Source organism: Canis aureus, chromosome 7 (assembly GCF_053574225.1).
Source record: "Canis aureus isolate CA01 chromosome 7, VMU_Caureus_v.1.0, whole genome shotgun sequence".
Taxonomy (NCBI): domain Eukaryota; kingdom Metazoa; phylum Chordata; class Mammalia; order Carnivora; family Canidae; genus Canis; species Canis aureus.
In genome coordinates, this window is record NC_135617.1 from 58,428,091 (window position 1) to 58,450,645 (window position 22,555).

General features: G+C 45.0%; 1 protein-coding gene across 3 annotated transcripts in view; it reads left to right on the plus strand.

The window, feature by feature from the left end:
* Positions 1 to 21,482, plus strand: part of CLIC5 (chloride intracellular channel 5) — a 157,870-nt gene extending 136,388 nt beyond the window's left edge. For all 3 annotated transcript variants that reach the window (XM_077903791.1, XM_077903792.1, XM_077903794.1), the window contains exons 5-6: positions 10,256 to 10,440; positions 16,798 to 21,482. In XM_077903791.1, coding sequence (XP_077759917.1) covers positions 10,256 to 10,440; positions 16,798 to 16,965 — 353 coding nt within the window. In that variant the 3' untranslated portion in view covers positions 16,966 to 21,482. The remainder of the gene's footprint in view (positions 1 to 10,255; positions 10,441 to 16,797) is intronic.
* Positions 21,483 to 22,555: the final 1,073 nt, after the last annotated feature.

The window sequence follows — 22,555 nt, forward strand, 5'->3', positions numbered from 1 at the left end:
ATGCAACTAAAACACCTGGTGCATAGCTTCTCCCCTGAGACTGTAATCCTTGTGGAGGCAAGTGCGGGCAGCTGGAGGGCTGCTCTGAGCAAGGAGGGGTGGTGGAGGGTATAATTTTGGCGTATCAGGGGAATTCTGTAACAGTATCACTCGCCCCCAACTCCTGCAGAACTTACCCTCTAAGTTTGCCGCTTGCATGACTATGAGACACAAGGCTCACTCTGGGGAGACTGTGGTTACAACAGCCGACTCAGAGTGAAAGGACCAGCTGAGTACTCCAGAAAATGCTGCATAACTCATCTGGGGTGACTTCCTCAAGGTAGAGGGCGAGTGAAGCACAATGTTTATCAAGCAAACTTTTTTCCTGGTAACTCTAAGAATTTACTAGCTTTTTGTATGCTTGATTTTTTTATACATCAAGCATATCACACCTTGCACCTAAGAGCCACTCACTGCATGGTGGCCGTAGTTCTAAACCTCCTAGAGGGGCATCACTCGTTGCAGGCAACCCTACAAGGTGTGCTTTGTTAGGATCTCCGTTTTGCAGAAGAGGAAACTGAGGCACAAGATGTTAAGCAGCCCGCCCAAGCTAGTAAGTGGCTGAGCCAGGAACCCCACTCAGGCACCTGGTCCCATAGTCTGTGCACCTGACCTGTACACGTGATACATTTAAATAATCCATTATTTAAAATGTATGTGGTGCTGAGTTTTTGAACAAGAGTAGGGAGGTCATTTAGGAAACTGTGATCAAATCAGTCCATAAACCATGTGTGTTTCCCAAATGCACCACACAATCCCAGCCTCACTTGGGGAGTCCTGACACAATAGCCATGGGAGGCGAGGGGCACCGAACCTGGCCCACCCACAGTGGGCACTGGAGAGAAACGAGTTAACAAAAGAAAGAACGGGCAGCCAGGGGAGAGTTTACAGTATAGTCAGAATGTTGGAAACTGGTAATTATTTAAATGTAGAGCTGTGGTGGCAGTTTTAAATTTGTTAATGGCTCTTATATAAAAGATGTAGGCACTTGAAGATGAATAGGATAAAATGTGACTAACTCAGTTTGTTTGTTTGTTTGTTTATTTATTTATTTATTCATGAGAGACACATGGAGAGAGGGGAAGAAACAGAGGCAGAGGGAGAAGCAGGCTCCCTGCGGAGAGCCTGATGCAGGACTCGATCGCAGGACCCTGGGATCAGGCCCTGAGCCGAAGGCAGACTCTCGCCAACCGCTGAGCCACCCAGGCATCCCAGGGACTAACTCACTGTAGCCTGAGTGTTTGGAGGGAGGGAGCGTTGAGGAAGAAAGTCTCTAGGTCCAAACACTGGACAGAAGACCAAGAACGTATCTCCCTTGACATCCTGAGTCTTTGAACATGAGGACTGAGCCTAATCTATGGCCTGATACTTAAAAATAACCTGTTACAAAGTAACCATAAAAATCTCAAGTTTTCAGCCCGATTCAGTCTGCTACATAAACTACAACCAGCATTAATAGCTCCAGTCGGCATTTATGTCGCTCTTTCTATTAGCACAATGGTTTTTACAGCCATTTATGAGTTTCTGGAAAGCCTAATAGAAAACACACATACATGTTACACACGTTGGCTGTGGAGGATGCGGTTTCCGTCGGGTAAGGACAGGCCAGGAGGGGTCGCCACCGCCCCGCGGCTGGAGTCTGGGCAGGGCTCCCCAAGGGAACAGCTCTCTGCGGGTCGCTCCAACTGAGCTACACCCTCCCCAGCGAGGTTCTGCTGCTTCCTCTTTCCACTGGCTGGCTCCTTCTCAGTCTCTCTCCCTCTCTCTCTCTTCCTGCTGATAAGCGATCACTGGGGGAGTTTACAGGGTACAGGCTGTGTACACCAAAGGAGACCTGAGTCTGAAGACCTATGTGGTCATCTTTCTTTTCAAATTCATGGTGGCTTTTAGATTTAGAAAATTATCTGAATCGGGAAGTGTCTACGTTATGCATATGTCCCTTCTTCATACTTAAAAAAAAAAAAATCTTATGAAAGCCATGCCAAGGTTGTCCTAAATTCTTTACCATGCTGGTATTTAAGCACAGCCAAATGATTGCCAAAGACACAACTATATATATATACACACACACGTATGTATTGCCACATATGGCATATAAATAAATATATGTACATATAAATATATATATGTATTGCCATATATACATATATATGATTGCCAAAGACATAACTACATATATACACATATGTAGTTTGTTGTTGGGAGTCATACATCTAAATGGGGCAAATATCAGGTGGATTTGTGGAATTGTATAAAAAAGATGATTCTTCTCAAGGATCCGCTATAGGGCTTGAGGAAGAAGCTCTTCAGAGGTCCTGTCTCTTCTTCAAGGAGGGAGCCCTGGCTACCTTAGAAATATCTCAAAGAAATATATATGCATTCACTTGGTGATCTCTCCACCAAAGGGGAGTGGGTAGGGGGCTTCCAACAATGTCCTGTATCCCAGTCCACCTTAGTCGTAAGACCTGAATCCTGCCTTGGGACTAAAGAATCATTTACTGACCCCTTACTGGAAAGAACTATGGGAGTTTGTCATTTAAGTCACCCTCCCATTCAAGGCTGAAATCTTTTCTAGAACAAACAAATAATACCCACGGCAGCAGGAGCTACAGACTCCTCTTGAGCTCAGCTGATGCTGCAAGAGGGACCAGTAGGGAATCTGTTGAAGTTGCCATTGCATTTTCCTTTCTCATAAACCACTGTTTGTCTTCCCACCTTTCCTGTTTTCACCAGTACCTAGAAATGAAGGCCTGGGAATGGCTTCCCACATGGGAACTCCTGGGTCTTTCACAGCTAGAGCCAATGGTCTCCAAACTATCAGACCAAGAAAGTTTGACTCATTCCTGTAGCCTGGAGAGAGCAAAGCCAGATCCAAAAGAGATGATTCCAGGCAACTTGGGATTGCAGACACATTGGAAATGCAAGTGTGAGCTCCATCCTCCGAGCTGGCCAGGATTCCCCTTGCACCTGGGAAGTTCCTGGATGCTCAAATAAGCTTCTCTTCAGACACCTGGCTTCAGTCTCTCCTTCTTTCACATCCTCTTATAAACTGAAGCTCTACAGCTGTAATAGTCATAGCTAATTTTTGTTAAGTCCCTCTATGCACCAGAGTCTGTAGAAGATGCTTTGAAGCAGCCTGTCAACAACCAGAACCAGTGCAGGATTCAAACTCAGATCTTTTGCAAAGCAAAGTGGACGTACCACCCTGTGATTGTGGTCACAAGACCTCTCAGGGAAGCCTAGTGCAGGGCTATATGACACCCCAACTCAGGATCTCTCCGTCCCTTCCCTGTTGATAGCCGTGACATGTGAACATACCCCAAGGGCCCAGGCACAGGAAAGTAGGGCTCACTAACCTGAAACAAAATTTAGTTCCCATCTTGTGCAATCCTGCTGCCATTTCTGCCTCTGTGGTTGAAGGACTGGGCATTGATAACGCTTTGAGAGATAAAATGACCATGCGGCTCAGCTATGCCTTACCTGCTGTGTGTTCTAGAAGGGTCACTGTGGGTCAGAGGGTATGAACCCCAGTTCCCACCTGCTTATAATTTTGCCTTTATGTGGTCATTCATATTAATGTAACTCAACTATCGCTGGGCTACGTTTTCTATCTTTAAGGGCTTTTGCAACAGAGAAAAGCCATGTGACTCCAATTCCCTAAACTTGAAAGACGAATGTAGATCTTTATGGAGGGATTCTTACTGAGGAGGGAACCACACTGCCCAGCACAAAGCCAAATGTTCCAACCTCACCTGACCCCCACCCCAGAACATCTCTGTCTCTCCTTAAAATTGTCCTCTTTATGACAACATTTATGTTCCTGCCCACCTGACCTGCACCTCCTCTTCTCCCACCCCTGTAACTCTCCTGAGCCTTACTGCTTCTCCAACCTCTTCCTCTTTCCTGGATCTTTGGCCCTTGGGCATCTTGTGTAAAGCAATATGACCTCCCTGTTTCAGAAGAAAGGCTTCTTCTTCCAGAAAGGTGAGATAGAGATGATATTACATTCTTACTATTTTATTTTTTTTGTTCCCATCACATTATCATTCATGTTTAAAACTATCAAATGTCAACAAGGCATGGCCACCTTTGTATTTTCTGTCCAAGAATACACGATGGCCAGAGAAATCTCCTTTGTGGTCTCCCTCAAACCACAGCTATGCTTTTTTTGTTATATTGACATATCGAAAGAGATGAAAAGGAAAAACTTCATCCAGTCCTCCAGGTATTTCTCATTATCTAGATACTTATTTCTTCATAAGAAAAACTCGTATGAATTCCTTTCTTTTCACCAAGATGTTCTGCTTGCACAGATGATGTGACACCATTGGCCTTGCATACAGGCTAAGTTAGTATTTGTTGCTGAGAAATGATGTTAAGGGTCCTGGTAGGCTCGCTCCTCAGAAATAACTCCTTCTAGACCCAATGATAGTCACTGAGAGGAGCACCAAGAATTCCAGCTAAAATCAGGCCATTAACAGAAGAACACAAATATTTTATCAAATTCACTATAAGTTAAGGCATAAGGAGTGGTGTCCTAATAGCCACACTCTTGTTAGGTAAATAAGGGCTTATGAGAAAAGTCTGTAGCATGAAAGGAAGATGGAAGGCTGAGTGGACTCCCAAAGAGCCATGGGTTAGTCCTTGGCACCCAGAGTGAAAGAAATTTAAGTTTTGGAATCCAGCAGTCCTGTTTGTTTTTTTTTTTAATTTTATTTATTTATGATAGTCACAGAGAGAGAGAGAGAGAGAGGCGGAGACACAGGCAGAGGGAGAAGCAGGCTCCATGCACCGGGAGCCCGACGTGGGATTCGATCCCGGGTCTCCAGGATCACGCCCTGGGCCAAAGGCAGGCGCTAAACCGCTGTGCCACCCAGGGATCCCGCAGTCCTGTTTTTAAATACTGGTTTTCCTCCTTACTTGGATAATAGGGCTAGTACTTTTTCTCTTTGTCTTTCTTGAGTACATGATTCTAATCTGCCCTGAGCATCCATTGGCCCCATGACAGATAAGAATTCTATAGAAGGAATTCTAAGATAGAAAAAAGTATTCAATATTTAGCTGCTGATTCAAAATAGCATTTTCAACAAGACAGTAGCCTTACAAGCCAAGCTCTTGTCTTAAAATGCTCTAAATCTCTTTATCTCTCAGTTTTAGCACATCAAGAACCATACCGAAAGGCCTCAGATCACAGAGAAGAAATGGCCCTTCAGTCCATGCAGTGGGCCAGGGAAGCTTGCTGTTCAGTGGTTGATGGACCATTTGACATAGGAAAATGTAAAGGAAAGCATACTCTTCCTGGACCATAGGATTTGGGGATGAAGGAGAAGAGACAGGTAGAAGGGTCAGGCAACTAGAGATGCATCTAGAAAGCTCTATGTGGCACTTTGCTTGGGAATCCTTCCAGGGCTTTGGAGGGAACCAAACAGCCAACCTCTGACCACCATCCTACCATCAATATCCCTGTGCTTACTCTGGAAGAAAGTGGAGGTTTCATTAAGAAAAAAGTAAAAACAAAGAAAAAGAAAAAAAAAGTAAAAAAAAAAAGAAAAAAGTAACTGGGACACCTGGGTGGCTCAGCGGTTAAAGCGTCTGCCTTCGGCTTAGGGCTTGATCCTGGAGTCCTGGGATAGAGTCACACATCGGGCTCCCTGCATGGAGCCTGCTTCTCCCTCTGCCTGTGTCTCTGCCTCTCTCTCTGTGTATCTCTCATGAATAAATAAATAAAATCTTAAAAAAATAAAAAAGTAAACACAAAGAGACACAGGACCTGTGGTAGTTTCCCAAAGCCTCCACCTGCTAGATCCCAGGACCTCTATCTCCCCAAGGCCATGAGCTCACAACAATCCCCTTGCCTTCATTTTACTTATCGAGGAAAGACAGAGCAGATGGAGACTTTCTGAGAAAAGGAGCATTTTCATGCAAAAAAAAAAAAAAAAAAAAACCCAAACAAACAAAAAGAAACCTGAGATTTCTCTAGAGGGACTATTTATTACATCAGACTGGATTGTAATTCAGAACGGACTAAAATAAAATTGTCATTCTCCCATTACCCAGGGGTTGGGGCTCGTAAGGAAGACAACAGTAGTTAAAAACCAAACAAGGTATAATTTCAGTGTGCCTCCTGGCCCCAGTTTGCTTGCACATGCATGTGTGCCTTGGGGAAGTCTAAGACTCAATTTCTTTATCTGTTAAATGGATATGAATAATAATTCCCATCAACATAGCTTCACTGTCTATTTAAATGATAGGTTGTGTAAACATCCCTGGTCTTACTTCAGAAATTCAGTTACTGTCTTTCTTGCTGGTGCTGGATCAGAGCCATGAGAGAAGCACAGTGGGACGGAGGGTCCTCGGCCTGGGGCCAGCTCCCAATAGCCCCGATCGTCTTCTCCATGGGAGAGCTGAACAGACGCCTGTCTGGGCTGCAGCCGGCAGTCAGAGGTGGCTCCCTGGCTCTTATCTCTCTGCAAGTTCACATGCCAGAGAGAAAACACACGTGAGGAGCTGAGAATATAGGACCCTGGGCCCACAGAGCAGCTCCTGTCCCTTCAAAGAGTACCTTTGACATGTGTTCCACCCTAAGTGAATTTGGAGCCCCAAAAAGTCTGCGTGGCTGCTTGCTGATACCCCTGCTGCACAAAGCATGCCAGCAAAGCAGGGTTGAGCTGTGCTTGCAAGAGCTAGTTGGAGGCTGAGCTAGAGTCTTGGCTCCCTGGTCCTCATTCAGCCTCCATGCCCTGGTAAGAGTATATTATTTTCTTAGCTCAAATTGCCGTTTCCAAGTCATTATTTCTCTACGACGAGAAAACAATATTGGTTCTTATGTAATATCAACCTCAATGAATCTGGAAGTGATCATGGAATGGGTGGATTTTTTTTCCTCCTTAAAAAGGAGAAAAATAAATTTGAGATTGTTTGCATATGGCTGAGAATATTTATGAACTATTCCCCTTGTTTCCTCATCACATATTTTACCCAGCGCGTTTGTGTGTGGTACAGAATAAATCTTTACGGAAAGGGCGGGTGCAGTGGGGTAGAAAGCAATCAAAGGACAGGGTATCTGTCAAGTGCCTGGGATGTTACTTCTCCTGGGTCTCAGGGTCCCCTGGCCCCAGGCTTGCTGTGGTCCGAGGGTTACCCCATCCTGCTACTCAGAGGAAGTCTTTGGGAGGGAGGGTTTCAAATGTGAGCACTGATAGAATTAACATCTACTTGTCACTCTGGTTTCTTTCACATCCCTTCACTCTTACCAGAGCAGAAAGTATCACCACCAGTGGCTTCATGACCTGGGTGCTATAAGCCAAAAGAGAGAATTAAATTCTATGGATGCCAGATTGAGCCAGGGTCAGAGGAAGAAGTTGGCAGATAGGAGGGAAAAGAACTGGCAGAAAATGTATTGGTGCTGGCATCTGGGTTATTCCATAATAATGGCAGTGTGTTAGCAGAGACACATTGTCTGTGTCCCTCTGGCCATGACTCTCACACAGCTTGTCACCAAGAAGGATCCCGATGGAGTGTGGCTGTACATTAAATCAAGAAGGGAAGTCAAGCTCTGGGCTGTTGATTGTCTTCTCCAGAGACTGAGCCTCAGAACTGGAGCTTCTGAGAATCTCTCCTTCTCTGCTGCACCTTGGATTTTTGAGGAATATAACTGACTGAGGGTATAGGGTCAGGGGCAGAGAGCGATGGTCACCGCATTTGGACCTGCACTGGCAAGGGTGATCACAAGGATGTCTTAGCATGGAGCAGGTGTCTGAGGCACTTTTCCCTGCATGATCCCAATCAGTCCTCACTATGGCCTTAGGAAGATTAGGGATCTTCATCTCACAGTTGAGATAAGAAAACTGAAACTCAGTGAAGTTGAGGAACTTACCCAAGGTCACACTTCTTCGTAAGTTCTGGGATCAGGGATGTTCCCAAGATTTGGCTGGGGAGCGGGGGATCTGAAGCCCATACAATAAATACAAATAAGGAATTTTTAAAAAATCAAGTTCAAGGCTTTAAAAGGGGCCCATAGGATTAAGGGAACTGAAGCTCCAACTTGAGAGCATCACAGTTATATCCACCCTGGGCAGGCTCAAAATTTTAAGGCAGGCTTAGCTCCAGGCCATGAGATCTCTTCCATGCTGCCTCACCTCTTCTCTCTCCATCATGATTACCACCAACTGCCCCCTTCACATTCCTGATCAAAAATACATGGACTCAGGCGATGACATTGACACGCAGAGGACATCCTTGGCACACACCTACTTGGATGTCGGAGTTATGGCATAAGGCAACAGCCATGCCCACTACCACACTTTATCCTTCCACCTCAAGAGTTCATGGAGACATCATTGAAATGTATTCAGAAATGTCCTCCCAAGGAGCTCCAGTTGCTGTTCTAGACCTCTTTTACCCAATATCAAGATAGTTCCCACACCGGGGCACTTGCACACAGCTTCATGCAGTGGCCTGCTTGGGATCTCCAGCGGGCGTTTTGGAATTACAATCTGCAACATTTCATTTCTCTTCATCTGTCTCTCTCCCTTGGATTGATATCAGTTGGTCAGGTTTCAACAGGCACTCTATTTGATATTTCCTTTCTCCGTTACAATCAAGATTTTGGCATAATCGCCATAACTGAAAGGGGTGGAGGGATTTAAGGAAGCAAACAAACCCAGTATAGATCACAAGTGCTTCGGTTGGGGATGGGGAGCATAATGGCTATTGTTTGGTACCCACCCTCTGCTATTGTCCTCGAATAGGCTTGCAGTCCCATCCTAGTCTAGACAATTCCTAAGGGGAACACAAGCATTTTTCCCAGCCCTGCTCCCTCTATTCTCCCAAACTGGAAAAACACAAAGCAGATGATGGAGTACAAGTTCAAATGCCACACCAGGGAGAAGGAAGTATTGAGAAACTACGTCCAACCTCCATCCTGTTTTCAAACATTCCAGTAAGTGTTCAATGGATTTATCTTGGGCTGGTGCTGTTTCATTGTCTCAAACAAAGGCCTTCTATGAAAAAACAAACTTGGGTTAGGGGAGGAGTGGCTAACAGAAGGCACATTTGGGATCAAGTAAATAAGAGTACAGTCCTTTGGGATCTCCCTCCAGGGGCAGCATAGCATCCCTCTTTCATCTGCTGGAATTAACATTGGACTGAGTCCTATTACCTCAGTGTCATACTCTACACCAGAGCCTGGGAAAAACAGCCTTGGGGAGGGGGCGATGACGCAGGTGCAGTGGCTGGGGCTCCAACCAGCCATCTTCCCCACCTCTGTCCTCGGAGCTCGGGTGGCCAGTCTTCTGTGCCTAGAATGGACTGTGAGATTCTGGATGGATTGGTTCTGAGTGATAGTGACTTCTAGCTGTTGTTCTTTTGAATATTTTGTTCTACTCCTGTGTCTGAAAGAATTATTGGATTGGAAATTATTGGAGCAAGACTGTAAAAGTCTTCTACTGCATTACTGTCCTTTGGATGTTCATTCTCTGAGCTGTGTCCATGACCGGCTTCCATAAAGCTGTGTTTGTAGATTTCTGGTGGAGCTCTCTGCCTGGTGCACTGGCCCTTCCATTTTGGACATCTCTAATTTGTAGAACAACCTTCTCTCGATTAAACTGAAATATGCCTTTCTGGGATCCATGAGTCCTATAGGGGGCAACACCAAAGAGGGTAACTTACTTTCCTGTGTCATGTCTTCCTGGAAGCTTTGTCCCTTTCCCTTCTCAGGTTGGGTCAGTTAGTGTTTCCATAGTTAATGCTTCCACAAAGTCTGGTGCATATCTCTGTCATAGGATTTTTAAGCACTTACATACTTAGTTAATAGCCCTTTCTTTCAACAAAATTATTATATGGGTTAATTGTGGAATATTAGCAAAATATGGAGAAGCAAAATAGAAAATCAAAGTCAAGTATTATTATTGTATCTACTGGAGATAAGCTCTCTAAAACTTTGAGCAACCATCCAAATGGTTGCATTTCTACATTTATGCTTTTTTCAAAAAAAAAATTAGCTAGTGTTTATTGTTTGGTTAAGGTTTGCTTGTTCAGGCCACGTAACACTCTTCTGCTGCATTGTATCCATGGCTGCCGGCTATCCTGTAGTGTGTGGGAGCTGGCACTGTGACACTGGGGACAGAATTCAGGATAGGCTACTCTAAACACCCTCTGGTTGTTTCCAGTGGCAGGAAGGTTGACTAAAGATTCTTCTTTTGCTGTTTCATGCTAGCCCTTGAGAGAGGCCTGACCAGGGCACTGAAGAAACTGGATGACTACCTGAACAACCCTCTTCCAGAAGAAATTGACGCCAACACTCACGGGGACGAAGACAAGAGGTCCCGGCGCAAATTCCTAGATGGGGATGAGCTGACTCTGGCTGACTGCAATCTGTTGCCCAAACTCCATGTGGTCAAGGTAAGACAGCTCAATCTGCAGGTTGCTTGCCATATCCAACTCCACCATAGGTCCCGGTCACCTGTGGAGGAGTCAAGGACAGTGCCACCTGCTGGTCCAGAGCCCAGGCTCTGAAGTCACATGAATAGGAACCCAGTCAGGAACCCTACTGCTTACTGGCTGTATAGACTCTCTGAGCTTCAGTAAAACAGGCATATATTACTTACTTATTCTTACTTCTTGGCTGGGAGAGTAAATATGGCATAACAGTGCCTGACATATTATAAAGGCTCAATACATAGCAGCTGCTATTGTCATAGCATGTATGGTTATACATACACACATATATATGTCTATGTATAAGTGGATGGATGTATACATGGATGTATGTATATGTATACATACAATTATACATACATATGTGTGTGTGTGTGTGTGTGTAGAGAGAGAGAGAGCGCACAAACGTACTTCTTCCTTGTCTCTGCCTTGTGGGTGTTCACTGTCCACACCCCCACATCTTTGTGAAGTTGCTTCATATACAAGCCTTCTCATTCCCTCTAGTAACTCCCTAGGGCAGCCGTGTATCATCTTCTTTATCTATCGGTTGAAGAGCAGGAGGCTACAAGAAGTGACATCATTTTCTTGCCATGGTTGCACTCACTGATCAACTTCGACATGCAGTTCAATCCTGTCCTAAAAGACTCCTAGGATCCAAGAGTTGGAAGGATGGGAATTCCTAGGTCATCCAAAACTATCTCCCACCCCAAACGGGACCACTTTCTGCCTGTCCGTGACAGGCTTCCTAGAGTTCTCACTGCACGGTTCTGATGATGAAGAGTTCCCTGCCTAACAAGTCAGTCCTACCATTTTGGATGGCTCTGATTATTAAAACATCCATCTTTTTTTTTTTTTTTTTTCAGGGGCGGGCAGGGGCAGAGGGAGAGGGAATGAGAGAATTTTAAGCAGGCTCCGGGCCCAGCACAGAGCCCAATGTGAGGCTCCATCCCACAACCCTGAGATCTTGACCTGGGCCCAAATCAAGAGTTGGATGCTTAACTGAGTCCCACAAGTGCTCCTGAAAACACCCTTCCTTATGTTGAGCCCAAACAGCTTCCCTGCTTCCCTCTGTTTCCTGGAACAGCATGGAACAGGGCTGTTCTGTTTCACCTCATTTGAAGACAATAATTGTGTGCCCTGATGTTCATTCTCTAAACTAATGCATCTTCTAACATCCTTTCCTGACCCTCACCAGCCTAGAGAAACACAAAGTGGGACCATATAGCTCATTTTGTACACATTTATATCATATGTCTTGGTAATACAATACACTCTGTGGGGATAGTGGCTTCTCCAAGCATGATGGTGGATATATGGTGGCCCTTTCATAAATACTCATTGATTGACCATTTGATCACCAAGCTTGTGTATCATACCATTTCCCTTCCACCCTTCACTAGAAAGAATCAGATTTAGTCATTTGTCAGCTGGATACCTGCCTATCATTTTCCAGCTGAAATCCTGAGCTAGAAATGTGGGCTTCTCTCCAATCAGAACACAACCATCTTGAAGTGAAATCTGAGCTGTGCAAGCACTGGTGTTCCCACAGGACTTGGGCAGAGCTGGAGACGGGGCGAGAATCACGAGTGCCATTACTAGGGGCTGGGAAAATGCAATCTATCAATATGAAGACACTTTGGGTTCAGGGCCAAGCCAGTGGTTACTTGTAAGTCCAGCCAAGCTCTATGTCTATGACATTATTAATTACTGCATGCCCCACCACACCCCCGGAAACATCTTGTATTCTCTTTTCCTGAAGAATAAGTGACACCAGGAGGGATGGTGTGATTCCAGTTCAGTCACACTGTGTCAGTGTGATGTAATGGCAAAGCCCCCCTTCAGAAAGTCTTGAGATCCACGTATCTGCCACCTGTATCTGCCACCCACTAACAGCAGGAGCTGGGGAGAGTCATTGACTCTTTCTGGAATCCATTTTTCTCATGTGTAAATGAAGAGATAGGAAATATATCCCTTCTTGCTTCTTTCTTCTCTCTTCCTTTACTCCTTCTTTCTTCTGTCTCACTCAAACATATATCGACTACCCAGTCAAGAAGTTCTTGTCGAATAAGGTAAAACAAATGGATTCTCCAAGGCCCCAGGCTTCATCCTACCACCCCTTCAGTTCCTCCCAGCCCTAAATAACCATGCTACGCCCGTGTTCTTGGATGGAGTTCAGTGAGCTGTTCACTTGGGGAAGCTGGGGATCAGAAGGAGGACGGCCTGCAAGGGGACAAGGGCTTGGGCCTCGCCTTCTGTCTCCTTGGATTTCTGCTGATCCAGCTTATCAGATCCCAGGGACCTGGCAAATCCCCGATGTGCAGAAAGAGTGAAGGGGGAGCCAAGTCAGGCCTCCAGTTTGGCTCCTGATGCCAAAACCTAATCTGGGCTGTGGGAGCTAACTGTTTTCATATGAAAGAGCAAATTCAGAACACGAGCATGGACGTTTTTGTGAACATCAGAGATTCATGTGCGCATCTGCGCCTGCTCTCTCCTGTGCCCTCACCCTCTCTCCCTCTCTTGCCTGGCTGTCATTCAGGTTCATCTTCATTTTCCCTGAGAGCCTGGTTTGAACTCTCGCTGTCTGGCTCCCTTCTAGTCCTCATCTCCCCAAGTCAAGCCAACATGTGAGGAAACAATGAGCAATGTGGCCAAGGCTCCGGGCGTGCAGATCCGGGCAGGGAGGGGCATGGCGGGCCTTCTGTAGCAGCCACTGGGACCCCAGCCTAGCACAGTGACCTGCTTCAGCCCCTGAAGCAAACAGGAACAAAGACATAAACACAAGATATATATATATCATAAATTGTCCTTCTGCTGTTTTTAAATCTCCTCTCTCATCCTTTAAAAGTGAAAATAAATCCCAGCATGGAGAGATTTGGGACCACTGTAATCAGTCTGTGACCCACCCACCACTCCTGCATGGACTTGCTCGTTAGCCAGGACACCTTCTTCTCAAAGGCTCTCCAGCAAACTCGAGCCCTGCAGTAAACAGGGAGGTCAAGGAGAACTGGCAATGGGAGAACTGGCAAACTGGCACTTGCTCATGGTGAGTGCTCTCCCAAGGACTCAGATCCCATCCCCTTGGCTTATTAGTTGCACTAAGCTGGACAGAACATTGTGGGGAGGGCTTCTTTGGTGACCACCCCAAACTGGTTGCCTTCACAGAGAGAATTTAAAGAAAGCAGCTGTAAGTACTGAAGAATTAGGAAGGCAAAATGTACCAGGAGGTTCCACCTTGACGAGGCCACCGCAACCCCTTAGGTCAGGGGACGCAAACAGAGGACGTCAGAGGTTGGAATTATTTAGACTTGGAAACTGAGATGAGGGGCCCCTGCAGAAGCGAACCTTGGAAGGGGCAGGGGGCACTGCTGAGCTGGTGCTGGGGGCTGGGACCCAACCCCTGCAGTGGGATCACTATTGAGTGCTGGCCTCTCAGCCAGGGTGAGGGCACTGATTCCACTAGTGGATGGGAACAGGATACCCAGGACAAAAAGGGGCCTCCCTTCTCCCTCCTCCAGCTTTGCAGGCTTGCTCTCTCTCTTTAGTACCCCCTCTTGGCAGAGCCCAGCAGAGACTCACTGGCAAAACAGGTGTGATTTGCAGAGTCCCCGCTACAGTGTCACAAAGACACAAACACTAGGGTGGTTTGCAGCTGAGCAACAATAGCTGGATGACTGGCACACAAGGGATTCTGACTCCAGCGGCTCTTTTCTCATTTGCATAGGGGCTGGGTGGCCACATGGAGAGAAAGGAAGGACTGTCCTGGAAATACCAGGCACAGCAGAAGGAATACAGTCAATGATGCTGTAATACGGTCCTAGGGTGACAGATGGGAACGACACTGCTGGTGAGCACAGCAGAGCATACAGACTTGCCCAATTACTACTTGTACACCTGAAACTAATGTGTGTCAGCTATACTGGAATAAAAAAAGAAAAGCAAGAACTGGAAGAAATACTAATGATTTTTAAAAAGATATTGGTTGAATGAACTCATTCCCTGTGCAACATTGTATAAGGCATTTACTCTCATGTGGCTTTAGTCTGCTCATTGCTAAGGATCTTCATTCTTTGAAATTAAGTGAGTTTCTTTCATTTGTCTCTAGATGTACTTTGATTTAGAATACCTGAAGACAGTAAAGATGCAATACTGCTATTTATTGAATCTTCACTTACTTAACTTCTCTTTGCCCTACTTTCCTCATTTGTAAAGTGGGGATATAATACACTCTTCCTTATAGAGTTGTTAGGGATTTAAGTAGCTTGCACAGTGCTTAAAACAGAGCCTAAAGCAGAGCACATAGTAACTAAATGCTGGCTAGTGTCACTATTCTTATAAACGTTATTGAGGGGCACCTGGGTGGCTGAGTCAGTTAAACATCTTCAGCTCAGATCATAATCTCAGGGTTCTGGAATCCAGCCCCGCGTCGGAGAGTCTGCTTCTCCCTCTGCCCTTCTCTCTCTCTCTCTCTCTCTCTCTCTCTTTCTCTCTCCCTCTCTCTCTCTCAAATAAATACTTAAAATCTTCAAAAAAAAAATAGTGTTACTGTGATTATCAGGCAGTATGGAAATGAAGAAGGTGGGGCTCCTGTCCTTAAACTGTTCACAAGCTAGGGAAGAGAGAAGAGACAGACAGTATTCAGAATAGAATAGTTCTTAGTATTGCAGTGAACACTCAAACTGATGCCGGAGAATGGAAGGGGAAAATGAATCCTCCTTGGGAATGTGGTCAGACTGATGAGGCTGGTCTTTTCATGCAATAGGTCATGTTGCCTTCACTCAGCACAGCTTTCCAGGGAACCCTGACCATCACTGGCACCAAAATGAAGATGAAAGCCCAGAGTAGCTGAACTTCAGAGTTCTCTGAGTGGGAGGATCCTGGGGTCAGCAGTCTGAAGACCTCTCTAAAAACAAAGCAAGGAAAGGAGTCAGAAGCCAATGTTTTAGGAGAGAGGCTACTCTTTGCTATTCCCACGCCAGCCCCAGAGGGCTAGAGGCAAGACCAGCTAATATGCAGACGCCAGTGCACAGTGACAATAAAGGGGTCCCCGTTAAAAAGTACTTAGAATTTCCAGATGGTGACAGTGAAGCATTCAACCAAGAGCAGGCCTTTCTGAGTTCCAGGCCCCATGTAACTACACAGGTCATCCTCTGTGAAGACCACCTTACCCTTACCTCTGAATGCATGCAAATGGACAAAAGATGGGTCTTAATGAATTATAATAGGAGATAATGTTTCTTGAGTGCTCAGTAGCAGCCAGCCACTCCTCTAAGCTTTTTATGTGTATGAACTAATCTGTTACTCCAATGAAGGTTCTATTATTATCTTCATTTTAGAGATAAAGAAATTGGGGCTCAGAGAGGCCAAGTAACTAGTCCAAGGTCACACAGCTGTTATAGTGGAGTAGAATTGCAGATCCAGTTCGTTGGGATCCAGAGCCCATGCTCTTAAGACCCTGCTACCGTTTCAGTACAAACATCACCTCCCCAGAATGCCCATCCACAGCCTACACATTTGGCAAACCAAGGAGAGATTAGAAATCATGATTTGTTCACTCCCACATCATACTTTGAGCCTGCATATACATTCCAACATCTAGCTCACTTTGTGTGTTTTTGATTCTCTCCTATAACTAAGGGTGCTTATGTAAAACAAAGTGGGTGAGGAGCAACAATGTAGAATTTTACCAATCAGACATAGCCACTGGGTGACATATTGGTATAGATACTTTCAGTTACCACACCTATTTCTCCAAATGCATTATACTGCACTTTGTAAAATTTTTATTTATTTCTCATTTTTTTTGTACTGCACTTGACACTTAACGATCCATCTTAAAGGGTTATCCAGATCCCAGGAACTCCTCAGCAGCATTTCTAATGGCTCTCCAGTATGGCATTGTATTTATGGATAATGATACATTTATCCATATATGCATATGCATTGTTGGACATTTCTGTTCTCTGCCATTTTTTTTTACTATTGCTTTTTTTTTTTTTATTTACTATTAGTCCCATGATCACAGATATGTAGCTATATCTTTGATATTATTTCCGAAGGAAAAAGCAGAATGGCTAAGTCAAAAGGGCAAATTATATTTACTTAAGAAATAAATAAGATAAGATGAAAAGAAGGCAGCACTGCCACCTTGCATGGCAAACATTTTGCTGCAAAGTGGCCCGCCGTGATGCAAGTGGGTCCTCCCTCCCTGCGCGCACATGCACACACACACACACACACACACACACACACACACACACCAGGTCACACCATTAAGTCTCCCTCGCTGATTTGTTTCGCGCTTTCATGCCATCTGTGTTGTAGATTGTTTCCAAGAAATACCGCAACTACGATTTCCCTGCTGAGATGACAGGCCTGTGGCGGTACCTGAAGAATGCCTACGCCCGGGATGAGTTCACCAACACCTGTGCAGCTGACAAGGAGATCGAGTCGGCCTACGCGGATGTCGCCAAGCGCCTCAGCCGCTCCTGAGCTCGGCCACCTTGCCCCACCACTGGCAGCAGAAGGACTCAGCTTCTCCCAAAGGAACTCCAGCCTCCCAGACTCCTCTTGCTCATGGCCTTGGGAAACATCTTTTTGTAGTAGGCCACGTCTCGCTGGCCTCGTGGGACTCCAGCCTGCTGTCTCTTCTGAAGGTCAGAACCGACCCGAGGTGATCGGACAGGGATCTGCAAGCAGAAATGATAGAAATAATCAAGCTCTCAGCCTTTGGGCCTGGTCTGGGTTCAGTGTGTTTGGGGTCAGTGTTGGAGAACCCACCTGGGGGACTGTCACTGGCCTCTCTGCCAATATCAAGATCTCTCCTCAGCTCCATTAGGAACATGGAACATGGTGTCCTCTTCCACCCACCTCTTTGTTGGTTAACTCGGCGGCCAAGGACAGATGGAATCATAGTTCTTACGAGAAAGAGAGCCATTGCATTTGGGGGTGGGGTGGGGCGATGAGGGAATGAATCGAGGACAGGCAGGCTGTGGATTTGGCACCTGGCAGACACACCTTCAGTCCCTCATTGCTTTCTGACGCTCCAGTCACATGGGGCATGGAAGACCAGGCTGGAAAAGCACTTCAGACCGTCTCCGTTTGCTGCGGTGCTGAGAACGTTGCAATGCCCTTATGCATCTGACTGACACCAACCTCTGTTTTCATGCGGTCCAGGCCTTTTGAGGAAGGAGAATTTGTAGTTGCAAACCCGGGATGACCAGGAAGGGGGTGAGGGAGCAGTGTTGATGCCAAAAGGCCCACAGGGCCTACCAGCCAGGGGGGTTGCTTGCTTAGGGGTAGTCTTGTTGGGGATTACATGCCTGGGTTTTGACTGCTTTGATCCACAAGTGAATTTTGGTCTGTGAAAAAGCAGATGTGAGGTGGGCGGGTGGGGGGTGTAGGTGACGATAAAGTCTTCTATGAGGCTCGATGTTCCCTGGGAATCTTTCACACAGGTCTTCTTTCTCATGGTCTCATTAAGTCTTGAACTGCTGATGTTATGTCACTACCAATCTTAGAGCAAAAACCCAAGAATTGGCCAAAATTGACTTTCCAATCTCTTTAAGCTCTTTCTGAATGTGGGTCGGCCAGCTGGGCCTCCTGGCTGAGAGGTAGAGAGGTGGCATGATCACAGAACACCAGAAGAAGAAAGTCCAGGGGCCTTTCCAACTGTGAAACCATAGGGTTTGAACTTGAAGAAATATATATGCACCATCTGGGTTCATTTTCCTGCCATCTGACTCACCTGCCACATGAAAATGGGCACTTTTTTAAGCTAATATTTCACTCTTTAGACATTCTCCTTGAATTTTACCTCCTTTAAAGCTTGCCTGGCTCAAGCCTGGGCACTGGTGCAGAGGAAGCTAAGAAAAATGAGCTGATCAGCAGCCCGTTGTCTGAGCGCATGCCTTTCGAGAAAAGCCACCTGCCACAGGCAGCCACCTTCACCAGTTCTCCTACCTGTGCTGCCCACTGGTAGAGTGAGGCTTCCCAGTGCCAGAAAGCCCCAAGGAAGGTCAGCAGGGCAGCAGGGCAGCACCGTCCTTTCCATAGAAACATCAGCACATCCTCACCCTGGCAATCCCTAGGCCAACCTGCTTCCAGGGATCTCTGAAGAAATCAAGTGGCCCGATGATCTGAACAGAGGGGAGGAAGCAGGAGGAGCCCCTTGAGCCCACCGAGGAAGAGGAAAGTTCTCAGTATGGCATTTTATTAGCCTGAGAGCTTTGCAAAGACAGGAGGACCTGATTAATTCCCACCCCTAAAGGAACCTTTCCAGGGACTCCCTGGGAACTTAATCCCTAGGCATGTTTAAAAAAGGAGAATGGTGAGAAAACTGTAAGGAAAAGCCCCGAACTGGCCTCTTGGGAGATGAAGTCTTGAATGATCCCAGAGGACTTTTAATTAGTGTAAATCTTGTTGTCCTCAGAAACCCTTCCCTGAGTTTAGCAATACAAGCACGATGACCTAAGAGGCAGCTTACTCTCCAGAGACCCACAGTGGTGCTGTTCTAGAAGCACACTGGTGTAGCAGAGCCAGCGGGACAGGGAAAACAGGCCGCCCAGGTGGCACAGCTCCCCCCATGGGGTTGTCTGATATTAATGACTGATTTGATAGTCAGAATCCAGCCGTTGGCAAGTCTTTAAAAACAGTCTTTAAAAACAAACAAGCCAAACTAAATCAATATTGTTGTTTCTAGATGTTCCTTCTGCAGTTGACTTAGTTTTACATAAATAACGATATTAAGGCACCAGTGGAGGGGGTCAGTGACATGATCAGTTATAACCATTTAAAACAGGGGATGGAGTTGTAGATGGAAAGCACTTCTGAGTACTTAATTCAGGAATATCTTTTTATTTCAATAGTAGATTATCGCATAATACAACCGTCTATTGGCTGAGAGCTTTAATGTCTTATGACCAGATTTGTCAGAATATTTTAAAATAACAATAATATTAACCTTCTGATTATGTTTTCCAAAATGGATTTTTCTCCAGATCCTCCAGCCTCCTTGGGCTTTGGCCACAACCCTATCACATACACAGCAAATCATCTTCAGGCATCGGTATGATGAGGTCCTTAGGTGTCTCCAGAACCAACTCAGGGAGTACTAAACGTTTTCAGTTTGGACTCCAGAGTTTTAAGACAGGAGGTCACCCTATCATTGGTCTTGAATGAATATTGATCCCTCAGAAAGCATTTCAGCAGCATTTGAAAGTGCTTGAGTTAAGATCCTATTTTATTTTGGATTTATTTTTCTCCTTTGACTTTCATGTCACTATTTTATTTTATTCTATTTTTGTGGGATAGCAGAGTGAGAGGCAGAGGCAGAAAGAAGAATCAAATTCAGAATAACTGTGTTGAATTTACCTGTCAGGTGGGGCTACCTCTCAGGTTGGCCCAGAGAGAAGGTATTGGGTAAGATTTTAATAACCTTATAAGATGAACTGGATAATAAAAGCTTGAGTGTTATAGAGCATAGTTGCATAGTTCCTTCTATTGTATGTCTTTATATCCCAATAAAGGAAGCCACATGCCTGACAATTCAGAATCACAGGCTATGAAAAGTGAAACACACTTTTATTTGGCCACACTATCTTAGACTGGTTTCAGCTTCCCAGGAAATGCCAGTCTTCAGTGTTCACATCTGCTGATGGGGCCAGCAAGGATCTTGGTCTTTTCATTAGAAAAAGGCTTCACCAAGAGTGAAGTTTCCTGAGCTGCATTTTCTGGCATTTGTCAAATGAAATAACAGAAGCTCTTCACAGCACCTGTACCTACTGGCCATTGTGCAGACAGACAACACCAAGCATCTTCACATTGTTGCAAAATGGATCAAGCCCCGAATAGACCCTGAATATCTAAGAATCTCAGGAATCAGTAAGGTCTAGATAAATAGAATTAAAAGAAGGGTGGAGTGAGGAAGGTACAGGTCTGTCTATTAAGACTTTTCCATTGTAAGAAACCAGCAAAGGGTCTGTGTCTAAAATTAAATTGGTCTAGAAGCAGCAGGAATCCAGTAGGTACTCCTGTGACTCACCAATATCCCCAGTGGCCAGGAACCATTTATATAGCAGTGAATCCAGATGTTGCTGTCTCTCTCCTTGGAAAGATAAAGTATTTAACTCATTAAGTGATTGCTAAGGGATCACTTCCTTATTTTTTTGACATGCCATTAAAGAGGATCATAAGCATTCGGGAAAAAATTGTGCACGTGAAGCATCCTGGTTCTGAAGTTAGGAGAACAGATGTCACATCTTTGGCTCTGGAGCCCTTTCTGCAAACAAGACCCATTGTCTTCTATCCAGTGCTTTTTAGCATTCAAACCAAGTAACGTGCCCCCTTCATGAATGCATATTCTTCTACCTTTGCCAATATTCTTCTCCCAGCTTTGTTTCGAGATGCTTTCCTTTCATCATGAGGTATGATCCAAAGTGTGCATAATTTTATTTAATGTTACTTGAGGAATTAGATCCAATGCTCCCCTCACCAACCAAAAATACAATGAAAGATTGCCTCATCTGGGGTTTGGGCCAATCAGTGTTTCTATAAAAGCAATCTGTTTTTTGGAAAAACATAGTTTTAAGGATCCAATTATCTAAAATATTTTATGTATAGTTAGAGATTTCACAATATTGATTATGCATATGCTTAAAAAATGAAATATCCAGCTGATGTTTGAATTTGTCTTACTTTCCTGACCTCCTGTTTGTCCCATTCTAGAAGCTGGGGGTTAACTAATTAGCAAAAGATGCCTTATAAAAGAACAAACATTTCATTCTATAAAGACACTCCAAATGATGGTTACTTGATTTTCTCAAGACCTTTAACTGTGGTGATAAAATAGCAGGACTTGCTTTCAAGCCTTAATAAATATAAGTTGCCTTTTAATGAAGATATTGCTGAATGTTTTCTTCATGAATCTGAACCAGTTATAAAGTTGTTTTCCAGTCTTGATTGGTATTGACTAATTCAATAAAGTTGGTTTATTTTCAAATATTACAAAAGCAATCATCAGACTGCTTATTTGAGGTGGGGATTTCCTGTGCTGTTTTAAATAAGTGTGAAACACCTTTTTTTCCCAAATAAAAGTTATTCTGTTTTCCCATGATAAAAGAGAATATGTTCATTATTCTTAAAAATCAAAAGCAAAGAAAAAGAAAAAGGAAGAAGAAAAGGAAAAGCAAGAAGCTTATAACCCAGTCATCCAAAAATCTATTTTTATTTTAGCAGGGCTGAATTTTATCATAGAACATGGGCTGGGTAAAACAAAACAAAACAAAAAACAAAACAAAAGCAAAAAAACAAAAAACAAAAAAACAGAAAAACCCCAACCCTGATGTTTCTTTATGTGTTTCACTTCAATTTCCTATCTGTATGGTCATACCTGGGCATAGGCCAATAGTGAAAGTCCAGGTATGATTTAAGGAGTACTTTAAAATACTGGTCTCCCTGCACCCAAAGCTCTCTCTTGGCCCACAGTGGCCTAGCCCTGTAAGTGTTCCTGACCTAATTTCCCACCCCTAGAACATCACTGACTCTAGGTTAAGGTCCCCAGAGCCTTCAGGAAGTTTTACATGAAGCCAACATTGACATCCGATGAAGACCTCTGTAAGCATTCACAGATACCTAGGTCCTCCCTGCTCTGTCAGAACAGCCTCTCCTCACCTTGGAAGGGATGAAACACCTGATTCAGGGAAGTCCTGGTGGGAGAGGTGGCCTGTAGCTCAGAACAGGTGTAGCAGATACTGTGGATGGTTTCCCTCCATCTTGACCACCCCTGTGTTCCTCTGGCAGAGCTCTGATTGAGTCAGGGGTCTTCCTCCTCACCCCTTTCTGGTCCCCACCCACACAGGACTCAGGGAAAAGTGGCTCCAACCACAGTCCCAGGGAGTGAATCATGAATGAGCTGAGCCTGTCCTCCTGGCTGTGATTGGTTTCAGAGCAGGTTCTTGACCAAGTTCCAACCAGTATCGAGGGAAGAGATTTGTTTAGGGGCTTCTGAGAAAGATCTCCTTGTTCTGAAGATGGGACTCCTCAAGTCACTGCCTCTGGATGTAGGTCTGAGGCTTGAAAATGC